The sequence below is a fragment of the Crocodylus siamensis genome, chromosome 4 (assembly GCF_052110815.1).
Source record: "Crocodylus siamensis isolate JL-2025a chromosome 4, ASM5211081v1, whole genome shotgun sequence".
Lineage (NCBI taxonomy): Eukaryota > Metazoa > Chordata > Crocodylia > Crocodylidae > Crocodylus > Crocodylus siamensis.
Genome location: NC_143398.1, coordinates 154,409,558 through 154,432,915, shown reverse-complemented (window position 1 = coordinate 154,432,915; position 23,358 = coordinate 154,409,558). Strand labels below are relative to the sequence as shown.

The window sequence follows — 23,358 nt, the reverse complement described above, 5'->3', positions numbered from 1 at the left end:
TCTGTAGATTCCTTGATGTGAGCACAAGAGGTAAGCAAAAACCAGCATTTCTGTTTCATGAGACTTTCCAGCCTTTCAAAATTTTGCATGTTCTGAATCGGAACAAAAATTCCCTGCTGAAAACAATTGTTTCACGTTAATGGAAACCATTCACATTGATTTTGACGTTATTTTCCAAAGCAAAATCTTTTTGGAAGGAATGACCAAAACTCTCTGACAATAGCAAAGCATTTTTGTTTCCATTTTTTATTTAACCCTTTCACCGAAGTGAGGAGTTCCTAGGAAATGTGTTGATTTTGACAAATCAGTGGGTTTTGTGAGAAACGCACTCCTCCAGAAAAATGCTAACCAACCCTGGTGATCGCTTGCCGGAGACGAACCTGAGGCTAGGTTCTGATACTGAAAATATGTGAGGAAAAAGGCAACCTGTCCAGTAGGCTTCACTTAAATGCATACCTGAATCCTCGGTTCTAGCAAGCAGAGAAGCCATGTGCTGTCGTGTTTGCATGTTGATGTAACCTTGCCTTTGTGTTCTGTGTATGTGAAACACATTGCTCAAAATACCTCTTTCACTTCTGTTATTCCCAGCATGCAAGCACTTGAGTATGTGGTGAGAATTTCTATTAATAACCTGTGTGGTAATGAGATCAGGGTATAGCTGAGCTCGTGTGTTCCTAAAGTAAATCTTTCCCATCTGAATATGCCTATCTCTGCTTTCTCTCAGATGAGAGTCAGCAGTTAGGTGAGGTGCTTCATCCTCAAGTGGCAGTTGACCCACTTTACAGCAAGAAGCTTTATCTAGTCTTTGTTCCCCCTGCCCCTTCATCACACGCTATGCCATTTAGTTGTATTTGGTTTATACTTGTGCAGGGCTTATGAGGGCACTGAAATGCAATACCACCACGGTCATAGTCACTGTGCCTGCCATCCCAGTATTCAATGCATGTACTGTCTTGAGTTGTCCATGTTTCTTCTCTGTATGGTCAGACTTGTCATTGAATGACCTTGTTGCATGATGCCCACCTGCTCTGATGGACTGCAGCTGTAAAACAGATGCACCTCTGTGCCTTATTTTAAATCAGGGGCTTTCCAAAGAGGTGTGCAGATGTGCATGGTGAGCAGAGGATGCTAGCTCAGTCAAAGTCTGACTACAAACTGAATCTTCCTTAACTGCTTTTCAAATCCTTGCCACTGATTCTGACACAAGCTTAAACAGTTATTCTGCCTGCTTTCCTATATCGTGCTGCCTTCCCCACCAGATTCGACCACTGGTTTGTCTGGTCCAGTATCTTGCTTCAGACAGTGTCCAAAACCATGGGCTTCTAATCTGGGGGAGCCCCGGACTACCTAGTTGCACAGCTCTGGGATGGGAAGGGGGAGGAGAGAGGGAAACTCCTGCCTGATCCCAGTGGGTGGTCATCTCATGCCCAGAAGCATATGAATCGTAATCCTTGCTTGAATAACCACAAATGTTTAGCAGTTGATTTGATTCCCTCCCCACTCCAGCATCAGGAAAACATTCACTTGCTTGTTGTCTCAGCTGGAGACAAAAATGCCTTAGTTGTGGTTTGCCTATTTATTTTATTTAGTTTGGGGCCCTCTGACCTTAGGTTCAAACAGGCATAAACCAGTGACTTGGATACAGCTTTTTAAATGTTAGGTAGTGAAACATGCAAGGAACCACATCTGCCCCTTGGGGCTTCTTGTGACACAAAAACAGGAAAACAAAAGCACTGCCAGGTTGTGGCAGCTGCCATCTTCAGCACCTTCAGACGCAGGCATCCTGTCATAGTTTCATAGCAGGTAGGGTCAGAAGGGACCTGAGCAGATTCTCAAGTCTGACCCCCTGCCATGGGCAGGAAAGAGTATTGGGGTCAAATGACCCTGGTGAGGTGTTCATCCAGCCTCCTCTTAAAGACCCCCAGAGTAGGAGCCAGCACCACTTCGCTTGGAAGTTGGTTCCAGACCCTAGCTGCCCTGACAGTGAAGTAGTGCCTCCTGATGTCTAGTCTGAATCTACCCTTTATCAGCTTGTGACCGTTATTTCTAGTCACTCCTGGTAGTGCTTGGGGGAACAGGGACTCCCCGAATGCCTGCTGATCCCCTCTGACTAGTTTGTAACAGGTCACTAGATCCCCCCTCAGCCTTCTCTTTTGGAGGCTGAACAGGTTCAGGTCCAGCAGCCTGTCCTCATAGGGCCTGCCCTGCTGCCCCCGATCATGCGAGTGGCCCTCCTCTGGACCCTCTCCATGTTGTCCACATCCCTCCTGAAGTGCAGCGCCCAGAACTGGATGCAGTACTCCAGCTGCGGCCTGACCAGTGCCGCATAGAGGGGGGGATCACCTCCTTGTACCTGCTTGAGAGGCATCTGTGGATGCATGACAAGGTGCGGTTGGCCTTCCTGACTGCATCCCCACACTGCCGGCCCATGTTCATCTTGGCGTCAATGATGACTCCGAGATCCTTTTCTGCCTCTGCACTGACGAGAAGGGAGTTCCCCAGGCCGGCCCATGTTCATCTTGGCGTCAATGATGACTCCGAGATCCTTTTCTGCCTCTGCACTGACGAGAAGGGAGTTCCCCAGCCTGTAGGTATGGTGCCGGTTGTTCCTCCCCAGGTGCATCACCTTGCACTTGTCGGTGTTGAATCCCATCCTATTCTCATCTGCCCACCCTTGTAACCTGTCTAGGTCCGATTGCAGCCTATTCCTCCCATCTAGCGTGCCCACATCCCCCCACATCGTAGTGTCATCAGCAAATTTGAATAGGGTACTATTTACCCCCTCGTCCAAGTCACTGATGAAGATGTTGAACAGTGCGGGCCTGAGGACTGAGCCCTGGGGGACCCCACTGCCCACATCCCTCCAGGTCGAAAATGACCCATCCACCACCACTCTCTGGGTGCAGCCCTCCAGCCAGTTGGCGACCCATTTGACTGTGTATATGTCGACACCACGGTCCCCCAGTTTTTTAACGAGAATGGGGTGAGAGACGGAGTCAAAGGCCTTCTGAAAGTCCAGAAAGACTGTGTCCACTGCTACCCCTGCATCTAAGGATTTGGTGACCTGGTCGTAGAAGGCCACCAGGTTGGTCTGACAGGACCTGCCTCTGATGAACCCGTGTTGGTTGCCCCTAAACATAATCTCCCCTGCTGGCCTCTTATGAACATGCACCAGGATAATTCTCTCAAAAAGCTTACCCAGAACAGAGGTAAGACTAACTGACCTATAGTTTCCTGGGTCCTCCTTCCTCCCTTCTTTAAAAATGGGAACCACGCTGGCCCGCTTTCAGTTCTCTGGCACCATGCCAGAGCACCACAAGTGCTCATAAAGGCATGCCAGGGGTCCTGCAATGACCTCAGCTAATTCCCTCAGCACCCTGGGGTGTCAATGGTCTCTCTCACCTCCAAGAAGAATGCACAGCAGAGGTCTTTATTTTTGCAACTACCATTATATTGCTGGCTGGAACAGAAATTATTTAACAGTTGCTTAGACAGCAGTAGAGGCAAGCTACATCTTTTATATAAGTGACTGGAAGCTCATATGTGAGTAAAGGGAAGGAGACTTGTAGTTAAGGCCCTGGACTGGAAACCAGTGGACTGATGTTTTAAAGACTGCCTTTGTCTTTGACTTGCTGCTGGCAGTGGCAGTGATCCCTCACAGTTGAAGATGATCACTCCCATGGGTCAAGTAAAGGGTTGTAGATGAGTGTGGTGATGGCCAATCCTAGAGCTGCAGACTGTCTGGCATGTGCCACAGGTTGTGGTTAAAGGGGGAATTGAACTTTGTCTCTGGCCCCCGTGTGTCCTTTGTCCTTAGCTGAGTTGAGAGTATAGCAATTGTTTTGCTGAGCGCACATCAGGCATGCACATACAATGCCATCCACCACAGATGATGTTGAATAATCAGTGCTTCTATACTGGTGGTGTTAGCATTTGTGTAGCGATCCTCCCACTTTATGCTAAAGATCTGCCAGAGGTAGCACTGGTGAGGGTGTTCCAGGCTTTTCAGGTGGTCCCTGTAGGTCACCCAAACTTCACAGCCTTAGCGAAGAGTTGGGATTGCTGTAGCCTTATGTAATAGGAGTTTTGTTTGAGTCCTAATGTCATGATCACTGACCGTGTGATGATACAGTCTTCCAAAGGCAGAACTGGAACATCGAATCCTATGGATTTCCTTGTTGGTGTTGGCTTTCTTTGAGAGAGGACTGCAGAGGTATGGAAAATACCAATATTCAGCATTCTCCAGCTCCTGTCCATCGGTGAGGATCTTTGCCAGGAGAGTTAATTGACCCAGAGCAGGCTGGTGAAGCAGCTTTATCATTCCAGTTGTTGTATGACATTGGACAAAGCCATCTAACTTCAGTGACTTTTCTCACTATCTTCATAAGATACCAAGTTCATTAACATTTGCAGTATGCTTTGAGAGTCCCAGGTGCACAGTGTTATGTATGTCCAGAGTAATCCGCGTGCATTTCCAGAGTATATAACTGGGTCATAGTGGAGTTCTATGGGATTATAGCATGTGGTAGCATGCTACTATTATGCTAGTTTGCTATTTACTGGTCTTATACCTAGCATTATATCTATAATCAAAAATGACTTGTAAAATTACTTCTGGGTGCTGATATGATTTCCTTTTATCGGGGCATTTAGATGCAAAAAAAAAAAAAATAAAATTATTTATTTGCCACTATCAGAAAAGCAGAAAAGAATTTCACAGCATTGAGTGTCACTTAGCTGCAGATAGAAAATGTCACACCATATGGATAGACTACTTAGATCCACTTCAAACCCAGCTGACCAGCCCTGGTATTAAAATGCCTGGAAGGAATTCCTCTGCCTTTCCACAGTGGGAAATCTATCTTCTGTCTATGTTATAAGTCTCCTTTATTTTTTAAAAAAAGATTATTTTAAGTCTTACATCCACCAACTCTTAGCCAATGATACCTGAGAGAGTCAGGCGCCTAAAATGCAGGCAACTGCTTATATCTCAAATCTTGTAACTTGTGCAAAGAGAGGAAAAAAAGAACACATCCTGTTTCCTCTTTCTCTGTCTGTGTGAAAGCTTGAAATAACATTTTGCAAGGCAGATTTTGAAAGCCCTTTGTGGTTTAGGATATCAGCATAACCCCCATGTGACCTTGCATTCAACCTTGTGCATGCCTTCAAAGCAAGTCAAATGCTATGCATCACAAAATGAATGCGACAGTCTTGTTGCATTTACATTTTGAGTGGAAAGGAATTGTCCGAACTGAAATACGGACTCCAGATATTTCACTGTTATCAAGAGCTACATGCTACTTTGTATTTCTAATTGAACTTCTTCCTTGTCACCATTTAAGAAGTCTACAAAACCCACTTTCAGAAAAGAAGTCGATACCTTGGTTTGGGCACATTTAACCCAGAAGCTTCAGCTTTTTCACAGAATTATAAGGAGATCATCTGCTTATTCTGACTGGCAAGTTTGTGTAACATGGTCCTGCATGCTCTGACATGAAGTTGCTTCTCTTAAATAAACTGCTTCCAGTCCATCATTCTGTAGCCTCCTGCAGGGCAACAAAGCTTATTCTACCAGCCACATGTTTTAGTTAGTGGGTTAGAAAAAGGTATTTAATTTAACTTGGTTTTCATCATTTGGCAATGTGGTTTCATTCTGATCAGGCTGTCTGGTGGGCTGCTGTCTTCCCTAGAAGTACTGGGATTCCCAGCCCAGTGGGCAATCCTGGACACCCCCCCCCCCCCAGCTGTAGACTCAGGCTGAGTCGATGGGGAAAACGAGGTCGTCTTCCATCAGACCCCTTGTACCTGCCTTCACTCCATGCTTCCTATTAAAATCTCGTTCAAGGCAGTCCTGGCCAAAAGTTATTTATCTAATAGTGGTTGGATGCAGATTTTTGTGAGATTACAAGTTTGCAACAGAATATAAATGGCAGGAGTGGATCACTTCTGAGCATGCTCAGAAAGACGGGTAGCATTACAGGAATGGAGCAGAACCTAAAATCTGCACAAGAGGCCCGAAATGCCTCTTGTCCAGCTGACTAACTGTGTAAGTGCTACATACCCACCTAGAAGGTGTTCAAGATGTCAGTGAGTCCAGTATAGTACTTGCATGTCCTAGCAAGTGAGAACTGCACACCTAGAAATCAAAGTTGGTGACAAAACATCATGAATTCTCATGAGTTTTTGCATGTGTTCTGACTGCAAGGAAGCTGTTAATTGTTGCAGTGAATATGACCCGTTTTTCCTAACAGAAATTACTCTAAGCCAGAAGGTCTAATATCTTTGCCTCTTGAGGGTGATAGAGACACCCCACATAATCAGAGGTACAATGGTCTATCCCTGCACCTCCCTGCCAAGATTTCTTCTTAAATCTACAGAGCTACTACTAGTGATGGGTGTAAGCCCTAGCATGCCATTTATAACCTTTCTAAACTTTCTATGAGAATATCCAGCATTTTAACAGTGAATGTTAATCTATGTTAATGCCCCATCCCTTTCCAAATCTCATTAAGTTTTTTTTTTACCTCAGTGACATCCTGCAGCTATTATCTAATTACATGCTGTTTGAAAAAGTATTTTAATCAATTTTGAATTTCCAGCATTTCAATTACATTAATATTTGGGTCTCCTTGTTCTTGGAACAGAACAGAAGTTCCCGGTCTCCCTTCCTGAGACTATTTATTATTGATGTGCCTTCTCTTCTCTCTGTCTTTTAAGATCTTCTTTCTGAGGTAGGTAATCTGTCATAAGGGCATAAGAATTGCCATTTACTGAGTGAGACCATAGGTCTGCCTTGCCCAGTATCCTGTGCCACACAGTGGCAGAACGTGGATGCAGAAAGGGAGAGTGAACAGGGTATGACCAGGGTTTTTTTTGTTTTTTTTTACTGTTCCTCTCCCACTTGCAGCCTCCAGAATTTAAGGAAGCTGTGATTCAGAGGCTGTGCCCCTAACTTGGATCTTCAATAGTTATTAATGCACCTTTCCTCAAGGGATCTGTCGAATCCCTTTCTGAATCTGGTTAAACTGTCAGTGCCCACAACATTGTATGGTGATGATTTCCACAATTTAATTGCACACTGTGTGAGAGAATTTCCTTTTTGTTAATGTTAAACTTGCAAGCTACTAGTTTTATTTTATGACCCTAGTTCTTATATTGTGAGAGACTGGTAAATAATAAATCCCCATTTACTTTGTCTTCACTATTTAGTAGTTTGTAAACTCTTTATCTAGTCTCCCCTTAACTGTCTGTCTTGTAAAGTGAATGGGCCCACCCTCGTTAGTCTTGTCTTATATGTCTTTACATGCGTTCCTTTACCTGCCCCTAAACTTTCCTGTCGCCTTTCTCTGAATAGCCTCCATTGCTGCACACAGTATTCAGAGGAGGCTACAGCACTGATTTATTCAAGGTGTTTCAATATTGATTCTATATTTTCCATCCCTTCCCTTATGCTTCCTAACATCTTGTTAGCAGCTACACACTGGTCTTTGCTGAGCTGTCTGTAGCGATGACCAGGTCTCTCCCTCGAACTGGTGTATCTTGTCCAGTGAGTATTGTTTTAAGTGTTCCTTGTTCTGTGCATTGGTTTGCAAACTGGAGGCCCAGGGTTTCCTTTACAGGCTTCTGAGATACTTGGAGACCTTTTGGCTTGCTTGGGTTCTTTGGCCATTTGCTGTACAAAATCCACCTTCACTTTCCTGACTCCTCATGAACACAATTTCTGCTTTGGTTTATTTAACTGGGTTTAGTTTTCAAAGCAGAAGTGTTTATATCTGGTTTGAAGAACTTCCCACCCTTGCCATTTAACAGCCTGGTTTACTCCTTGACTTTCTGGTTCTCTTTCAGCAATAAGACTGCTTGGGTAGCATCCATGCCCCATTTTATAATTTAACTCCTTTTTTGTTATTGTTGTCTTTAGGCCTTTTTGACTGGCTTCCCCACCATCTTGATATTTCCCTTCCTTGAGTTCAGTGCTTCTGTCACTTGCTGGAATGTTGGCCTAATTAGTATCATAAATTGCTTCTACAAACTTCGTCCCTTGATGCCATTTGATTAGCTTCTGTGCAAGTAATTATAATTGTTAGGTTTTGCTGTCTCTTTGATCTTTCTCAGCCTTGTTTGCTCAATATCCTTTCCTTTATGTGGAGACCAGAAGGATCAGCTTATTAATGTGTATGTTCTCATGTATAGAAGTCAGATGCATACATATACAGCTCCTCTCAAAATGTTTGTATTGCTAGGTTCTGTGGCAAATACCTCACTGTTCCCCAGTTTGGTTGGCTTCATGCATCTTTCCTGTAATATTTATAACCAGGTATTACAGTATCCCATTTCTCCATGACTTGTAATGTCTTTTACATCGAGTCACTGCAAGACAGTCTAATTCACATATGCTTGCTATTAAGCTTCACGTTTTTGTGCCATTTTTTACCATGTGCATGTTTCTAGTTGACATACTGGTTTGCGATTCTGCTCTTTTCAGAGAAATTTCCTCCGATCTTTCCTCATTCCTGCTGTTTCAGTCATTTTGCTTCCTGCCATTTATTGGAGACACCACAACTACCTTGCCATTACCTGCATTGTTGAGAGGTGTGTCTGTCCAATTAGTTGTTCCTTACCTTGTACACTTGCTTAAACACACCATTGAAACTGTAATATTTCATGTCCCACAGTCAAGTTCCCCTTTAAGGTGAAATACGTTCTTTCTTGATAAATTCCTCCTTCCTCACAGTATTCCCACGCAACTCATCATTAATCCCTATCTCTTCATCCATGCACTAGGTCTAAGATGGTGATTTTTATGTGCACATAGTAAAAATTTATTCTTATGGTGTATGCTGGGAGACACAGACAGCAAAGTCCCACCGCTCACGCAGGTTTCTAACCTGTGTACAGGACCTCCACCTGACGCAGGAGGTACATGGTCCCACTAGGGGGAATGCCTTACTGGATCTGGTATTGGCAACGGGGGATGACATAGTAGGGGACCTACAGATCGGTAGCCATCTGGGGGACAGTGATCACCTAAAAGTACAATTCAACATAAGGCGTCGAGTGGGTAAGGTAACCAGTAGGGTGAACGTGCTGGACTTTAGGAAAGCTGATTTCAGCGAACTCAGGCGATTAGTGAAGGATGTACTGCAGAGTAGTAGTTTTGAAATGATGGGAGCCCAAGAAGGGTGGCTGTGCCTTAAGGAAGCTATCCTTCGAGCACAAAGCGAGACGATCCCTGTGTGAGGTAAAAGAGGGAAAGGGGCCAGGAGGCTTCCCTGGCTGACCAGAGAAATCCAGGGCAGACTAAGGGCCAAAAGGGGAGCACATAAAAAGTGGAAACAGGGAGAGATCACCAAAGAGGAATATACCTCTTCTGCTCGTGCTTGTAGGGAGGCAGTTAGACAGGCCAAAGCTACCATGGAGCTGAGGATGGCAACCCAAGTAAAAGACAATAAGAAATTGTTTTTTAGATATATAGGGAGTAAAAGGAAGGCCCAGGGAGGAATAGGACCCCTGCTAAATGGGCAGAAACAATTGGTGACGGACAGAGGGGACAAGGCTGAACTCCTCAACGAGTTCTTCGCCTCAGTGTTCCTAAGCGAGAGGCATGACAAGTCTCTCACTGGGAGTGTAGGGAGGCAGCAGCAAGGCACCAGACTTCCATGCGTGGACCCTGAGGTGGTGCAGGGTCACTTGGAGGAACTGGATGCCTTTAAGTCGGCAGGCCCGGATGAGCTCCATCCGAGGGTACTGAAGGCACTGGCCGACATCATTGCAGAGCCACTGGCGGGAATATTTGAATGCTCGTGGCGCACGGGTCAAGTCCCGGAGGACTGGAAAAGGGCCAATGTGGTTCCCATTTTCAAGAAGGGGAGGAAGGAGGACCCAGGTAACTATAGGCCAGTCAGTCTCACCTCCATCCTTGGCAAAATCTTTGAGAAAATCATCAAGGCTCACATTTGTGAGAGCCCGGCAGGACAAATTATGCTGAGGGGAAACCAGCACGGGTTCGTGGCAGGTAGATCGTGCCTGACCAATCTAGTCTCTTTTTATGACCAGGTCACAAAACGCCTCGACGCAGGAGGAGGGGTGGATGTCGTATACTTGGACTTCAGGAAGGCCTTTGATACGGTATCCCACCCCATACTGGTGAACAAGTTAAGGGGCTGTGACTTGGATTACTGCACAGTCCGGTGGGTGGAGAATTGGCTGGAGGGTCGCACCCAGAGAGTTGTGGTGGATGGGTCGGTTTCGACCTGGAAGAGTGTGGGCAGTGGGGTCCCGCAGGGCTCGGTGCTTGGACCGATACTCTTTAATGTCTTCATCAGCGACTTGGACGAGGGGGTGAAATGTACTCTGTCCAAGTTTGCAGATGACACTAAGCTATGGGGCGAAGTGGACACGCCGGAGGGCAGGGAGCAGCTGCAAGCAGACCTGGACAGGTTAGACAAGTGGGCAGAAAACAACAGAATGCAGTTCAACAAGGAGAAATGCAAAGTGCTGCATCTAGGGAGGAAAAATGTCCAGCACACCTACAGCCTAGGAAATGACCTGCTGGGTGGCACGGAAGTGGAAAGGGATCTTGGAGTCCTAGTGGACTCCAAGATGAACATGAGTCGGCAGTGTGACGAAACCATCAGAAAAGCCAATGGCACTTTATCGTGCATCAGCAGATGCATGACAAATAGGTCCAAGGAGGTGATACTTCCCCTCTATCGGGCACTGGTCAGACCGCAGCTGGAGTACTGCGTGCAATTCTGGGCGCCGCACTTCAAGAAGGATGCGGATAATCTGGAGAGGGTCCAGAGAAGGGCCACTCGTATGGTTAAGGGCCTGCAGGCCAGGCCCTACGAGGAGAGATTAGAGAAACTGGACCTTTTCAGCCTCCGCAAGAGAAGGTTGAGAGGCGACCTGGTGGCTGCCTATAAGTTCGTCAGGGGGGCACAGAAGGGAATAGGTGAGTATTTATTCACCAAGGCGCCCCCGGGGGTTACAAGAAATAATGGCCACAAGCTAGAGGAGAGCAGATTTAGATTGGATATTAGGAGGAACTTCTTCACAGTTCGAGTGGCCAAGGTCTGGAATGGGCTCCCAAGGGAGGTGGTGCTCTCCCCTACCCTGGGGGTATTCAAGAGAAGGTTGGATGTGTATCTAGCTGGGGTAATGTAGGCCCAGCACTCTTTCCTGCTTATGCAGGGGGTCGGACTCGATGATCTATTGAGGTCCCTTCCGACCCTAGCATCTATGAATCTATATGCTCAGCAACTACCTGTTTGCCATTAGTTTCCCTAATGAGCACAAAGGCAATAGGCTAGAACAGTGGTTTTCTACTTGTGGCCATGGACCCCTGGGGGTCTACACACTGTCTCAAGCCAGGGCAAGCAAAGTTCAGCCCACAGACCCTGAGGGGTCCATGAAAGATGACTATAATCAATCAAAAGTATGTGAATGCCCACACTTACAATTCATGGGGGTTTGGACCTCCATTCAAAAATTTTTAGGGGTCCGCAAATGAAAAAAGGTTGAAAACCACTGGGCTAGAGCACAGATGAAGGGAAGTAATCTGATAAAGGCAGTGTGCATGCCATGATTGTTTGGACCAGATGAAGGAAGAAAAGTCACTGAATCCTGCAGCATTCAATGAGCCGTTAAATCCAAAGAAGCAAAAAAGAAAACCATGCGCACAACCAGCTGAGATCAGTAGCTGTCACTTGTACTGCCAAGATGTCAGGAGAAAGGCTGTTTCCATCCAACAATTCTGTTTGCAGTTATATAACAAGACTGCAGTGTTTTCACAAAACACCAAAACCTTCATCCGATTCCAGCGATAAATTTATCTTGTGGCCCTCTTGGCAACATTAGGATATGGCTGATTTTATTTCCAGCTCCTCCAAGAGAGTTTCCTTTCTGTCTTCACACTTTTGAAGGCTCAATTCATGCTCAAGTTGCAGGGACTTGCATTTCCCTCACAGCAGAGTCACAGCCAACACTCTGACATTCACAGCCTCTTTTAATAGGATAGTCTTTGTAACTGAATTATTTTTATTCCCCGAGAGGTGAAGGATGCAGAGTAGCAGCCTCCATTGTTGTTTCTCAGCTGTGTTTCCATATAGAAAAAAAAGTGCAATGGCATTAATTCCATCAACACTCAAGTGAAACCTTGGTTTGGCATTCAGCCAAATCTGCCATCATCAGCCATGCTAAGAGCTAACAGCTACTACTGATCTTACAAATGTGGAGAAGACTTGCACTATCTGTATTTGTAGGCATTTGTGGAGAGAGTGTTAATAAGGGTGGCCCCTCGTTCAGGTATCATTGTACATAGGTCACTGGTGTGGGTGAGGGGTGAAACAGTCCAAGACACCTCTAGAGGAGTTGGGAAACCTGGAGGCTGGTACCATGGAGCAAACTGCTTACAGATCTATCATTAGTAATGTCAACCTTGTCATGGTTGTGAAATGTGATGCGTCTCCTGCTGTCTGGTCCCTGGGGGTACACTTTTGCTGTAAGCATAATCTGGTTGTCCCTGGGAGTGGCAGGAATAGAAAATGTTGCAGACGGGCTGAAAAACAGAGAGTGGGTCCGAATGTCTTCTGTATAAACACAAAGTATGGGTTCAGGCTGTTAGTGTACAGGAGAGGCTAGCTTTGAAGTCACTAAAGTACTAGGATTGAATAATTAGATGCGATACATTTGAGTCCATTGACTTTGCTTGATCTGGGTGAAGGAACTAAATGAAGCTGTAGCATTCACACTGAATATTTGAGCCCCATGTGAGTAAGCCCTGTCCTCTTTCACTCTCCAAAGATGAAAGAAAATCCTGTGGCAAATGCCTGACACTGGGAGTTGGGAGATCCAAGTTCAGTTTTTGGCTCTGCTGTCGATCTGTGAGACTCATGCAAGGCACTTATGTTCTCTGTGTGATGCCTGTTCCTCCAGCTGGAGAATGGAGATAGTTATCTGTTCCCTAGGGGTACTGGTCATGCTTAATTCAATTATGATTATAAAACACTTTCAGGCCTTTAGCTGGTACTACAAAAGTTCAAGGTCACTTCAGTGATAAGCATGGCTATTACTAAAAATTGTTCAAAAGCCAGGTGATTTTAAAAAAACAAACAAACAATGAACACATGCAGAAACCTACCTTGTTAAAATGTTGACAATATTTAAGAGCTGAAACAAGAATGTACAAGGGAGACTTGGATAGGATCAGAGCTTAGGTGTGTGTGTTACCACGGCTATCTGTTTCTGGACTCTAAATTTGGGCTTTACTAATGTGAGTGCTCTTCCACCTGCATTACATCTTAATGAAGGCTTTCTGTATGTGAATTATTAATAGAGTAGGTTGAGAGGAAATGTATTGTCAGGGGGTTAAATTATGCTTTTCTATAGGAAGGGCCAGCTAATTCTTTAGCCAGAGAATGACTATGGAAGTGAAGCTTATCACTGATATGAGTGACATCTATCCCACCTCATTCTGACCTGCAAAACACCAGCCAACCCAGGCAGCATATTTGCTATTTGTTGTGCTAACCTCTGGGATGCACTGTGTCCATTTACGGGCACTAAAATTTTACAGATGATCTCTACTCCAGGCTTCCTTTGACAGAAGCTGCTGCAGAGGCCTGGGGAGAGGACCCTTGACTTTCCCTCATGGCCCAGAATGCTGTTTGCATCAGCCAATAACTTCCCTGTTGATAAAATCATGTTGTACCGGTGGGCTTTGGAAGATGCTTTAATTGGGTTTCTTGGCTAAGCCAGGCATCTGTTTTCTCCTCTTTCAATCTTTGAATAAACCATCTTATCGCAGGGTTGCCAGTATCTGTCATCTCCCCTTTATGCCATTGCAATAACAGGTATGATATTGTTGTGATTGATCGAATGAAAGCTAGGCTGATGTGTCTTTCAGCCTCTTACTTAGTGTTTCCTAAGCATTGGCAAAATCTCAGTACTCTGGCACACTGACCTGTTCATGCTGCTTCGGGGGATGCTCAGAGTGGCTTTGCCTAGCACAGAGGCTGGGAGTGGGGTTTGCAATCCCTTTTTGGATTCCAGAAAGGCAGTTCTCTCCCTGAACACTATCCACACCCTTCTCCCCAAATACACCTCCACGGAAAGCCTGCAGCCTCATCTGACGCCAACAAAAGTATTTGAGATTAAACGACCTTGAGCATGAGGTGGCAGTGATGTGGAAGCGTTTGTATGCGATCAGTTGGAAATGGTGGGCCCCTTATTTAGTGGGGAGCTGTTAGGAGGAGCAAAGCAGCCCAGGTCATCCTAAGATGAAGGGAAAAATCTACTGGACTGCACCAGGCAAGAGCTGCTTATACTTTCCCTTGAGTGCAATGTGTTTTTTAATATCTGTCAGTAAAGGAGAACACTGCATTATCTAAACAACTACTAGGCAAATAGATTGAGAGAAGTAACATTATCCTCATTTTATAGACGGCACAAGAGGGTCTAGCCTCTTGCCTGAAGTCGCATGGGAAGCCCAGGAGGGCTGAGAATAGATCACAGGTCAGGTGTCAGCCCTTCTTTTTCCCCACTGAGAGGCAGACTAAAAAGATTGCCCCTGCCCCATACATGGTGGCTTACCTCTGTGACAAGAGGGTCAGTGTAGTTGGAGACCAAGGAGCTGGGAAGCTACCAGTAGCCTATCCACATCCTATTGCTTTGAGGGATATTGGAAAGGAGAAAGGGAAGTCATTAGCACTGATCCATTTTACAAATGCTTCATGTTAAATCTGCCTTCCAGGCATACAGTGACAAGAATGTGATTGGAACCTCTGATAGGCTTTTCCATATATACTGCTAGTTCTGTTAAGACGTGATAAAAATAGCAAACTAAGTAGGGATTTTAGCTGCAACTCACCAAGGCCAGAGTAAATAAGTATTAAATACCTGGAAGAACATGAGGGCCTTGTATGGTGCCTCCAGCTGTCCTGCCACTACCCCAAAATTGAATCACTCTATCTTTTTAAAAAGTGATTTATGTGTTTACCACCTGGGTGCTTGTTAATACAGGTGATTCATAGGAGAATGCTTTGGCATGTGCCCTAGGGGCAGCCTCTTTGCACAGGCTTGGGGAAGCAAAGTGGCTAGTAGTCTACAGCAGTGAAAAATCCCAGGAAGAGCTCTCTCAATCTAGCAGGCAGAGGAGAATGGGGATGAACACAGTGCTGGATTGTCAGGCTCAACGAGTAGTGATCAATGGCTCAAGGTCTAGTTAGCAGCTGGTAGCAAGTGGAGTGCCCCAAGGGTCAGTCCTGGAGCTGGTTTTGTTCAATATCTTTATTAACCATCTGGAAGATGGGATGAAGTGCACCCTCAGCAAGTTTGCAGATGACACCAAGGTGGGGGGAGCAGTAGATACACTGGAGGGTAGGGCTAGGATTCAGAGTGACCTAGACAAACTGGAGCGTTGGACCAAAAGAAATCTCATGAGGTTCAACAAGGACAAGGGCAAAGTGCTGCACTTAGGATGGAACAATCCCATGCACCATGGGGGCTGACTGGTTAAGGAGCAGCTCTGCAGAAAAGGACCTGGGGGTTACAATGGACAATAAGCTGGATATAACTCAGCAGTGTGTTCTTGTTGCCAAGAAGGCCTCGGCATACGGGGCTTCATTAGTAGAAGTGTTGCCAGAAAATCAGGGGAAGTAATTATTCCCCTGTTCTGCACTGGGGAGGCCACATCTGGAAGTTTAGGTTGGATATTAAGATAAACTTTCTCACTAGGAGGGTGGTGAAGCACTGGAACAGGTTACCTAGAGAGGTGGTGCAATCTCTATCCTTTGAAATTAAGGCCCAGCTTGACAACGCCCTGACTGGAATAATGTAGTTGGGGACGGTCCTGCTCTGGGCAGGGGGTTGAACTAGCTGACTGCCAGAGGTTCTTTCCAACCTTCATTTTCTATGATTCTATAAAAGTTATAGCAAGATCTAATGGCTGGAAGCTGAACTCAGGTACACTTGATGCAGACATGTGAGAACAGGGTGGTGCACACATGCGTGTGTGTTAAGGGAGGGTTAGTAACCATTGGGACAACTTGAGCAAGGAGTAGCCCGAGTCCTGTGCCCAAGAAGGCTTTATGTAAGGAGTTCATGCGATTGTGAAAGGTGCCGGGAGTCAGGTTGGATTCCTACATGAAGAGCTCTCTTGCCTATGATGTGCAAGAGGTCAGACCCGATGACCACAATGATCCCTTCTGGCCTTACAGATCTCAGCCTGAAAGAATACATTTGCAGTGACCTGTCACAGAAGGGATCGTTGGATTGTAACTCCGTTATTGACCATGCCTGGCAAGGCGGGCACGTGTGTCCATGGGTGAAAGGGGGATTCCCAACCAGTCAGCTGAGTCGCTTGAGATTCATGTCCCTATTGACTTTTTTTATATGCTTGTTAGTTTTCCCACTAGGAGAGGATGCACAGTGCTTCCAGGAAAGTGCCCTGCAGCTCACCCATTGCTTGCCTGCAGTTCATTTTCACACCCCCTCCCAGTCGGCTGAGCCTATTCTGTAGTGCCAGGAGGCAAACAGATGGACCTGACTGTTTTCAGGCTCTGTATACAGAGGAGGCTTTTGAAATCTTGCTAATCAATTGGGAAATTCTCCTAACTTGGGACTAGAAGAGTGATTTAGAGAAGCTGTTATTCTTCTGATTCGATGGATGTCTCAGGGCCAGGTCCCATTTCCCCCTTTCAGATGACATCTGAATTATTGCAAGCATCCCTCCAGCTTCTGCACATTCATGCCAAGCCCACATAGGGCATGGTGGTCTCTTGTGCAGATAGCAGCCCTGAGGCATAATGGAGGCCTCAGAACTGACAATGCAAAGAGAGTGGGGAGGGGCAGGAAGGAGGGAACTGAGGCCCCTGGGCTACCCGGAGAAGTATCCCTGGAGATGCAGCTTATCATAGAATTAGCAGCAAATCTAAAGCTACCAGGACAAAGTTCTGGTTTTGGTGAAATGGGCCAAGGCAGCCAAAGTGAGAAAGAGATTAAAGTCCTGTCAGGTTGTTCTGACTCTGGGCCTCAAGCTCAAAGTACTGAAGAGATGAGAGGCAGCCATTACTACTGTCTGTATTTGTAAACTCGAAGAAAACTTCTGTTTAGTACCATCAGGTATGATCTCTGAAAACCCATGCTATTTAACCTACAGGTTCTTAAAACGGTGTTTAAATATGGTCCTCTTGGGCTGTGGCTAAGTCTTTGAACCACTATCATATCTCACTTGCTTTTGAAGTGAGATATGATGGTGGTTCTTGCTCCTTGTAGTTGCATGGAGGGTATCGCAGTAACTCTGCACCATTTCTTTGCCATTGGTATGGACTATGGGGTTTGTTGCCTTCCTCTGTGGTGTGGTGGGGCATGGCCCTCTACCTGGGATCTCTTGAGCTTTTACCGAAACAGGAAGTTGGCTGCTGTAGTCCCCCAGCATTACCTGTGTCAGGTTACGGTGTTATGTCATGTGTTGTGTCAAGAGTTGATGGCAGTTTTACTAAGAGGTTAGGTTATAGGATGGTTTGGTTAGGGATGATCCTGCCTCAAGCAGGGGATTGAACTAAATGACCTCTGAAGGTTCCTTCCAGCCCTACATCTCTCTGATTTCTCCAAAACCACAACTCAAACCTTTCTTACAGATATAAATATGGGATTCCAGGGGTCAGAAGCATCTTTGCTCTCTTTCAACCATAATTTGAAGCATTGTGGAGGATTGGAATGGCATGGGGTAGATTATAGACGCAGTAGATAAAACTAGAGGCAGTCCACAGCTATTTACTGCACATTGTGCTGATGTGAAAGAACAAAGCTTCACCCAGGTCTTCCTCAGCAATGTGGATGAATGCAGGCACTGATGAATACAGAAGCCTCCAGAGCAGGTGCACTAAATGCCATAATCCATTCAGTGAGGAAGCAAACTCCTCTGTGACACCCAAAAGGCAGCAATGTAGGTCTCAGTTCATGCTTTTAGAAAGCTTTGCAGAATCAATAACTCCTCCTCCTCTGCAACACCCTTCTCCCAGAGGCTAGGTCCAAGTAACGCTGCTCAACAATCAACAAAGTTTCTCCCTTTGGGATATAGGAGGAATCTTCCTCCTGCTTTCAAAGAAATAGATTTTGCTGTGTCTGTCCCGTGGTTCAGACAGCCAGATGCAGAGGGGAGACAGGAAAGGAAAGTTAGGTTTTACCTGTGAATTTTCCATTCTCAGCAGTTTGTCAGGTTGGAGGATTGTTTGCTTCAGACTATTATTGAGCTTGGCTTTCTACCTTGAACAGTCTTTGTTGTCAATGCTGAGTTGAGAGTTTTTAATGCCTGTCTCCTCAGTCTTGTGATGATGGGCACTTCTAGTTAGAAGCTGCATTGCACCTTTTGGGCTAAGCCCTGACAGAAAATTCCAGGATGGGAACAGTCTGGGCCCTGGCCTAGAACCACTGTCTGTGGGCCTGGCCAGCCTCCAGGCTTTGGGAAGAAGGCAGTGCCCCCCTCATTTATATTGTGGGTTGTGGAGGGGTGAAAAGATTCACAGTCCCACCTCTTTCATATAATACTTTCCATCTGAAGATCTCAAAACACTTTACAAAAATGGTCAGCACCATCATCCCCTTGTTACAAATGGGAAAGGGACTTGCCATGGTCCTCAGGCCCCTTGGTGGCAGAATTGGGAATCAAACCCAGTCTCTTGAGTGGAAGTAGAGATGGGTGATCGGGGCATGAGCCCCAGGGGCCGACTAGTAGGGCATCCAAGTGGTGGCAGGGAGTTGTGCTTGCTGTATAGAGGCTTGTATAGTGTCGTTTCATATACAATTTGGTGGCAGCTGCAAGAGGAATAACCTCAACTACTGCAGCAGCAGCATCTCCTACAGGGGAGACTTCACCTAAAGAAGACATCACCTCGCTTCTGAGCCTTCAGCCCCTTGGTGAATGCATGCCTTAGCTGGTAAGATGCTGCCTGCCCACTTCTTACTCCCGTTGCCCTGTGCTCAGCACAGCCCTCTTCCCACCACATGCTCTGCCCACCACATGCTGCGTATCTAGAAATAGCTAGCTACACCTCTGCTGTTGAGTCCCTGTCTATTGCTTTCACCAGCCCATATTATTCCTGTGTCAGTGGCTCATTTTTTGGCTTGTAAGTCATCTGATGAATGAGACTGATAGTGCTAGTGAGTGATGAGACATCTTCTCCACTATGAACTGGACTGAGATGAACTCTTCTTTTTGTAGACCTTGCATAAGCATGATGTGTTCGGTGATCTTTCTGATGTTCTTTGCAGGCTGTTTTCCAAGATCTGTTCCTTTTTCTCTATGTGAGTTTTAAAGCCGACACCCTGGTGTTCTTATGCAGACAAGTGACCAGGAAAAAAGTGTGTCATTGGAGGGGGCAGTTTCTTTAAAAATGGAACAGGCAGAAGAAAGCAGAGATCCCAGAGAGAGCTGGTGTCATCTGGGATTAGCTCCACAGAGTGCCTGGCTCTCAGATCTGTGCTGTGTTTGCAAAATTAGGCCTTTCTCTACCTTGATAAATTCAAATGAAGTGGAAGTGTCTGTAGCTTGTCATTTTCCAAAGCTGCTGTGAGTTGATCTATATGGGTCTGGACTGGACACTGACAGAAGAGATAAAGCAGGGTTGAGCAGAATGTCCTGCTAACTATGTAACTACATAACCCATACTGCAAATGCTCTCCAGCAGGTAATCCAGCCAGTCTAGCTGCATTTCCTAACCCTCTTGTTTTTCTTTCGCCCTGCAGTGAGAAACGCAGTCTGCAAGTCAATGTTACCAACCCGGTCCAGTGTAGCCTGCACGGTCGGAAATGCACTGTCTCCGTGGAAACCAAGATCAACCAATCACAGCCAGACTTCACCAAGAATCGTTCAGGTTTCATCCTCTGTGTGCCAGGGAATTAGCATCACCTCCACTAAAGCAGAGAGCCTTTGAGAGAGCAGAGGAAAGGAAAGGAAACAGACCAGATTTAAATTGCCCTCTGTATGACTTGAACTTTTCAAGGAGCTTAACTGGGAGATACTCAGCTGTGATTTGCAGCTGTGCACCTGAACAGATCCCTAAAGCTAGTATTATACCTAGCCCAAATTCATGAGAGGTTTCTCTTTACCACATCTGACCAGGGCTGAAAATAGCCATGCAGGTGCACCCAGCTTAGAAAACAGACCCAGATACCAGGAAACTGCTTCTGAGCTGCTGTTAGAAGCAAGCATTCATCAGTTGTTTCTCCCCTTTGCTTCCCCTCCCTCTCCCACTGTCCTGACCCTCTCCTGTGTTCTCTATCTCTGCATCTCCATTCTGCAATATCACGTAGCCTCCATTGGAGGAACCAAAGATGGGGGCTCAGGGAGGAAGCCCTGCTGTAACAGTTTAAATCTGAAAGACCAAATTGTCATAAGAGGGGAGACATGGTTGGCGAAAGAAAGGGCTGGGTTTCCTAAAGGAAGGCACAGACTCCTGATTCCTCCCACCCTCTCCCTCCCAGGCTCATGTGATTGCAAGGGTACATGTAAATGCATCTCTAAACAAAAATAATTTGCTGCTTTCCTACAAGAAGTCCATTAGCCTGTGAGGAGAGGGTTTGGTGGGAGAAAATTACCCCAGCAGTATAAAGGGGTGGGGGGTGAAATTCATGATGCAGAGAGTTTTAAGCAGCATTGGCTATAAAGAGCATAGCTGTTGCCTTCCCTGGTCGGGTGATGTGACCTGGGATCCCAGGGGGTCCCAATCTGATCCAGTGCCTCCCCCAGAATTCTAACCTGGCCCACGTGGGTGCCCTTAGTCCCAGCAACATGGTTCAATGAGGCTTGAGGAGGATGCTGGCCAAGATCTCTGCACAGGTGGGGTAAGGAGAAGGTTCCTTTCCAGACCTGTACAAAGGCCACCTGCTATATCCAGCTGGAGATGGGGGTGGGGGCTGTTGGGTCTGAGGATACAGCCGCCTTGGGCTCCCCAGCTTTGCACTATGTAGTCACTAACTCTGGGCAATTCTGTCCAAGCATAGAAAGAAGGAAATGGGCGATAGCATACGCCTGTTTTAAATGCACACTGCTCTGCTTGCAGACCTTTCTCTGGGTCTTCCTTGACACGCACATATTGGATGTTATTGGCACAAGACCTGGGAGGCCACTGTGTATCTCTGTGGCCTTTCTGTTAGCATCAAGTTTAGTTGATGATGCATAGTCTGCTTCCCTCTGGCCCACGTAACCTTGTAATTGGTACTCTGTGTGGGTTTTTGGGGGGCTGGTTTTAATACGATGCACTCTTAACCACCTCTCCCGTTTCCTCTGTGCCAGAATTATTAACAAGAACTTTTGATGTCATGTCAGCAGATTTTATATCGGGCTGCTTCTGTGGTATTTTAATGGGGGAGACAATATGTCGTCATGGGGCTATGAAGATTTATATACTAAATTCTGGCACTGCTGGTCAGGTCAGGATTTCCAGTCCTTTGCTACGCAAACCCTGCCTGGTCACCTGTACCAATGAGCCTGTTTCAGGGACTTTGAATCCCCAGCCTCAGTGTTGGTCTACAACAGGATGCATTTTCTAGTTTAGATCTGTTTATTTTAGCAGCCAAAAAGTACCCTAAAGAGGCATTTCTCCTCCCGTTCGAGGGCATCCTGACAAATGAGCTCCACAGTGAGTACAGGGCCTCACAAAACCAATCCTTAGACAAAGGGGGAGGGAGGGAGAGGGGGAGGTGGTCATAACAGTATTTATGTCCAGTTGCTGCCAGGGAGATTCTTGAAGTTAATTAGTATCTTGTGTAGAGAAGCTACAGAGCTGTGTTTAATTGGGACAAGCTTAATCTCCCCTGGTTTGTTTGCCAGGGAGTCCCTGTGGCAAAGCCCTTCCTGTGCAGTGAGCTGCTCTGTTCTTCCCCTGCTGCACATTACACAAGTGCCGCGCTTGGCTTCTAGCCAGGACCTACCACGTGCCTTGAGAGCAGCCTGTTGTGCATGAGGAGCAGGGGCCAGGGAGGGAGCTCCCAGTGCCCACATCCCAGCGTGGCACCCACTCACTCACTCTCCTGTTTATGCTGTTCTGAGCAACAAAGAGGAATCCTGCCCTCCAGGACCATGTGGCCTTTTCCAGTCTTCCCTGGCCCTTAGGGAAGAGGCCATAATGGATGTCAGCCAATACCATTGAGAGCCCTCTGTGGCTGCTTTACCAGCACCACACACCACTGGAACAGCAAGGAGAGTGGAAGCAACTACCCAGCCAAGAAATAGCTCCTGCACGTGCCAAGTGTACACATGCAGATAGGGCACCAACAAAGAGCCTTTACCTCTTGTTCCACTTCCTCCCCAGCTTCTGCTGCTCCTCAGTAGGAGAAGAAATGCCAATTCTCAAGGCATTTTTATAACTTGTTCTAGAAGGGAAGGTTTTATTTGTAATAATCCCTCTGAAGCAGTAGAAAGTGTCCTCCCCACTGCTGTGCCTTTTTCTATTTGCACTTCTTGCTTTTTGTTTTTATGCAACTGTCCAAGTGCCTCCAGTCTCTCTAATGTAGTAGCCAAGTTAGCGGCTTGAGTTTTTAATTAGCACTTTCATTACACTATCCCTCCAATGAAACAGTTGTACTGAATCATGGACAGCAATAAACTTGTGTTTATGGAATGTCTAATGCAACAAGGTGGCGATATTGTATGTGATGAAGTATGTGTCTTTATTAAATGAAATACATTATTTGCTCCTGCTCTGGTTTATATATTCCTGATTTCTCCCATAAATTAACTATTTCTAAATTGTATTTTGATTTTTTTTTGAGCCTGGGGCAAAAATGCAATGAACCATTTTAAGTAGTTGATATTGTAATGTATAAAAGAAAAGCCCTACTATAATGATATTGGGTTTTTGTTTACATAATTCACTGTAATTAAAGGACTATTAGTTGCACCCTGGTACTGTTGGTCTCCTTTTTTCTTTATGGGGAATGATAGTAGTCACCCTGGAGATGAGCACTGGTTTTACCACAAGGACTTTCAAATTTACTTCAATAAAGAGTAAAGTTTTATGTCTGAATTTTGCTACACATCCATGAGTCTCCAAGACAGACTGACCTATAGTTTTGTGGAAACACTGGCCCTTGGAGACTAGAGACCAAAGTACATCTGCAGGAGGACAGGCGGCAAAGCAGACACACTTCCCTTATGATTCAGCACTGCTTCCTCCTCCTCCTCCCCACTCTTGTGATACTTTAGCATATTCTTTACCCTTGTTTACTGCCCATACGCCATGCACATACGCCAGTGAGGGAGGCGTCCCCGCCTAGCTTTTGACAGTCCAGTCAGGAAGGCTGCACCTCTCATCTGCCTGTCATGCTAATTCAGTCTTTTGAAGGAAACTCTCTGGATTG

At 45.9% G+C, this 23,358-nt stretch overlaps 1 protein-coding gene across 2 annotated transcripts in view; it reads left to right on the top strand.

Moving 5' to 3' along the window:
• The window catches only part of MYO1D (myosin ID), a 268,077-nt gene extending 245,179 nt beyond the window's left edge, over window positions 1–22,898 (top strand). For both annotated transcript variants that reach the window (XM_090044297.1, XM_090044298.1), the window contains exon 22: window positions 19,744–22,898. In XM_090044297.1, the coding sequence (XP_089900423.1) occupies window positions 19,744–19,900 (157 nt within the window). In that variant the 3' untranslated portion in view covers window positions 19,901–22,898. The remainder of the gene's footprint in view (window positions 1–19,743) is intronic.
• Window positions 22,899–23,358: the final 460 nt, after the last annotated feature.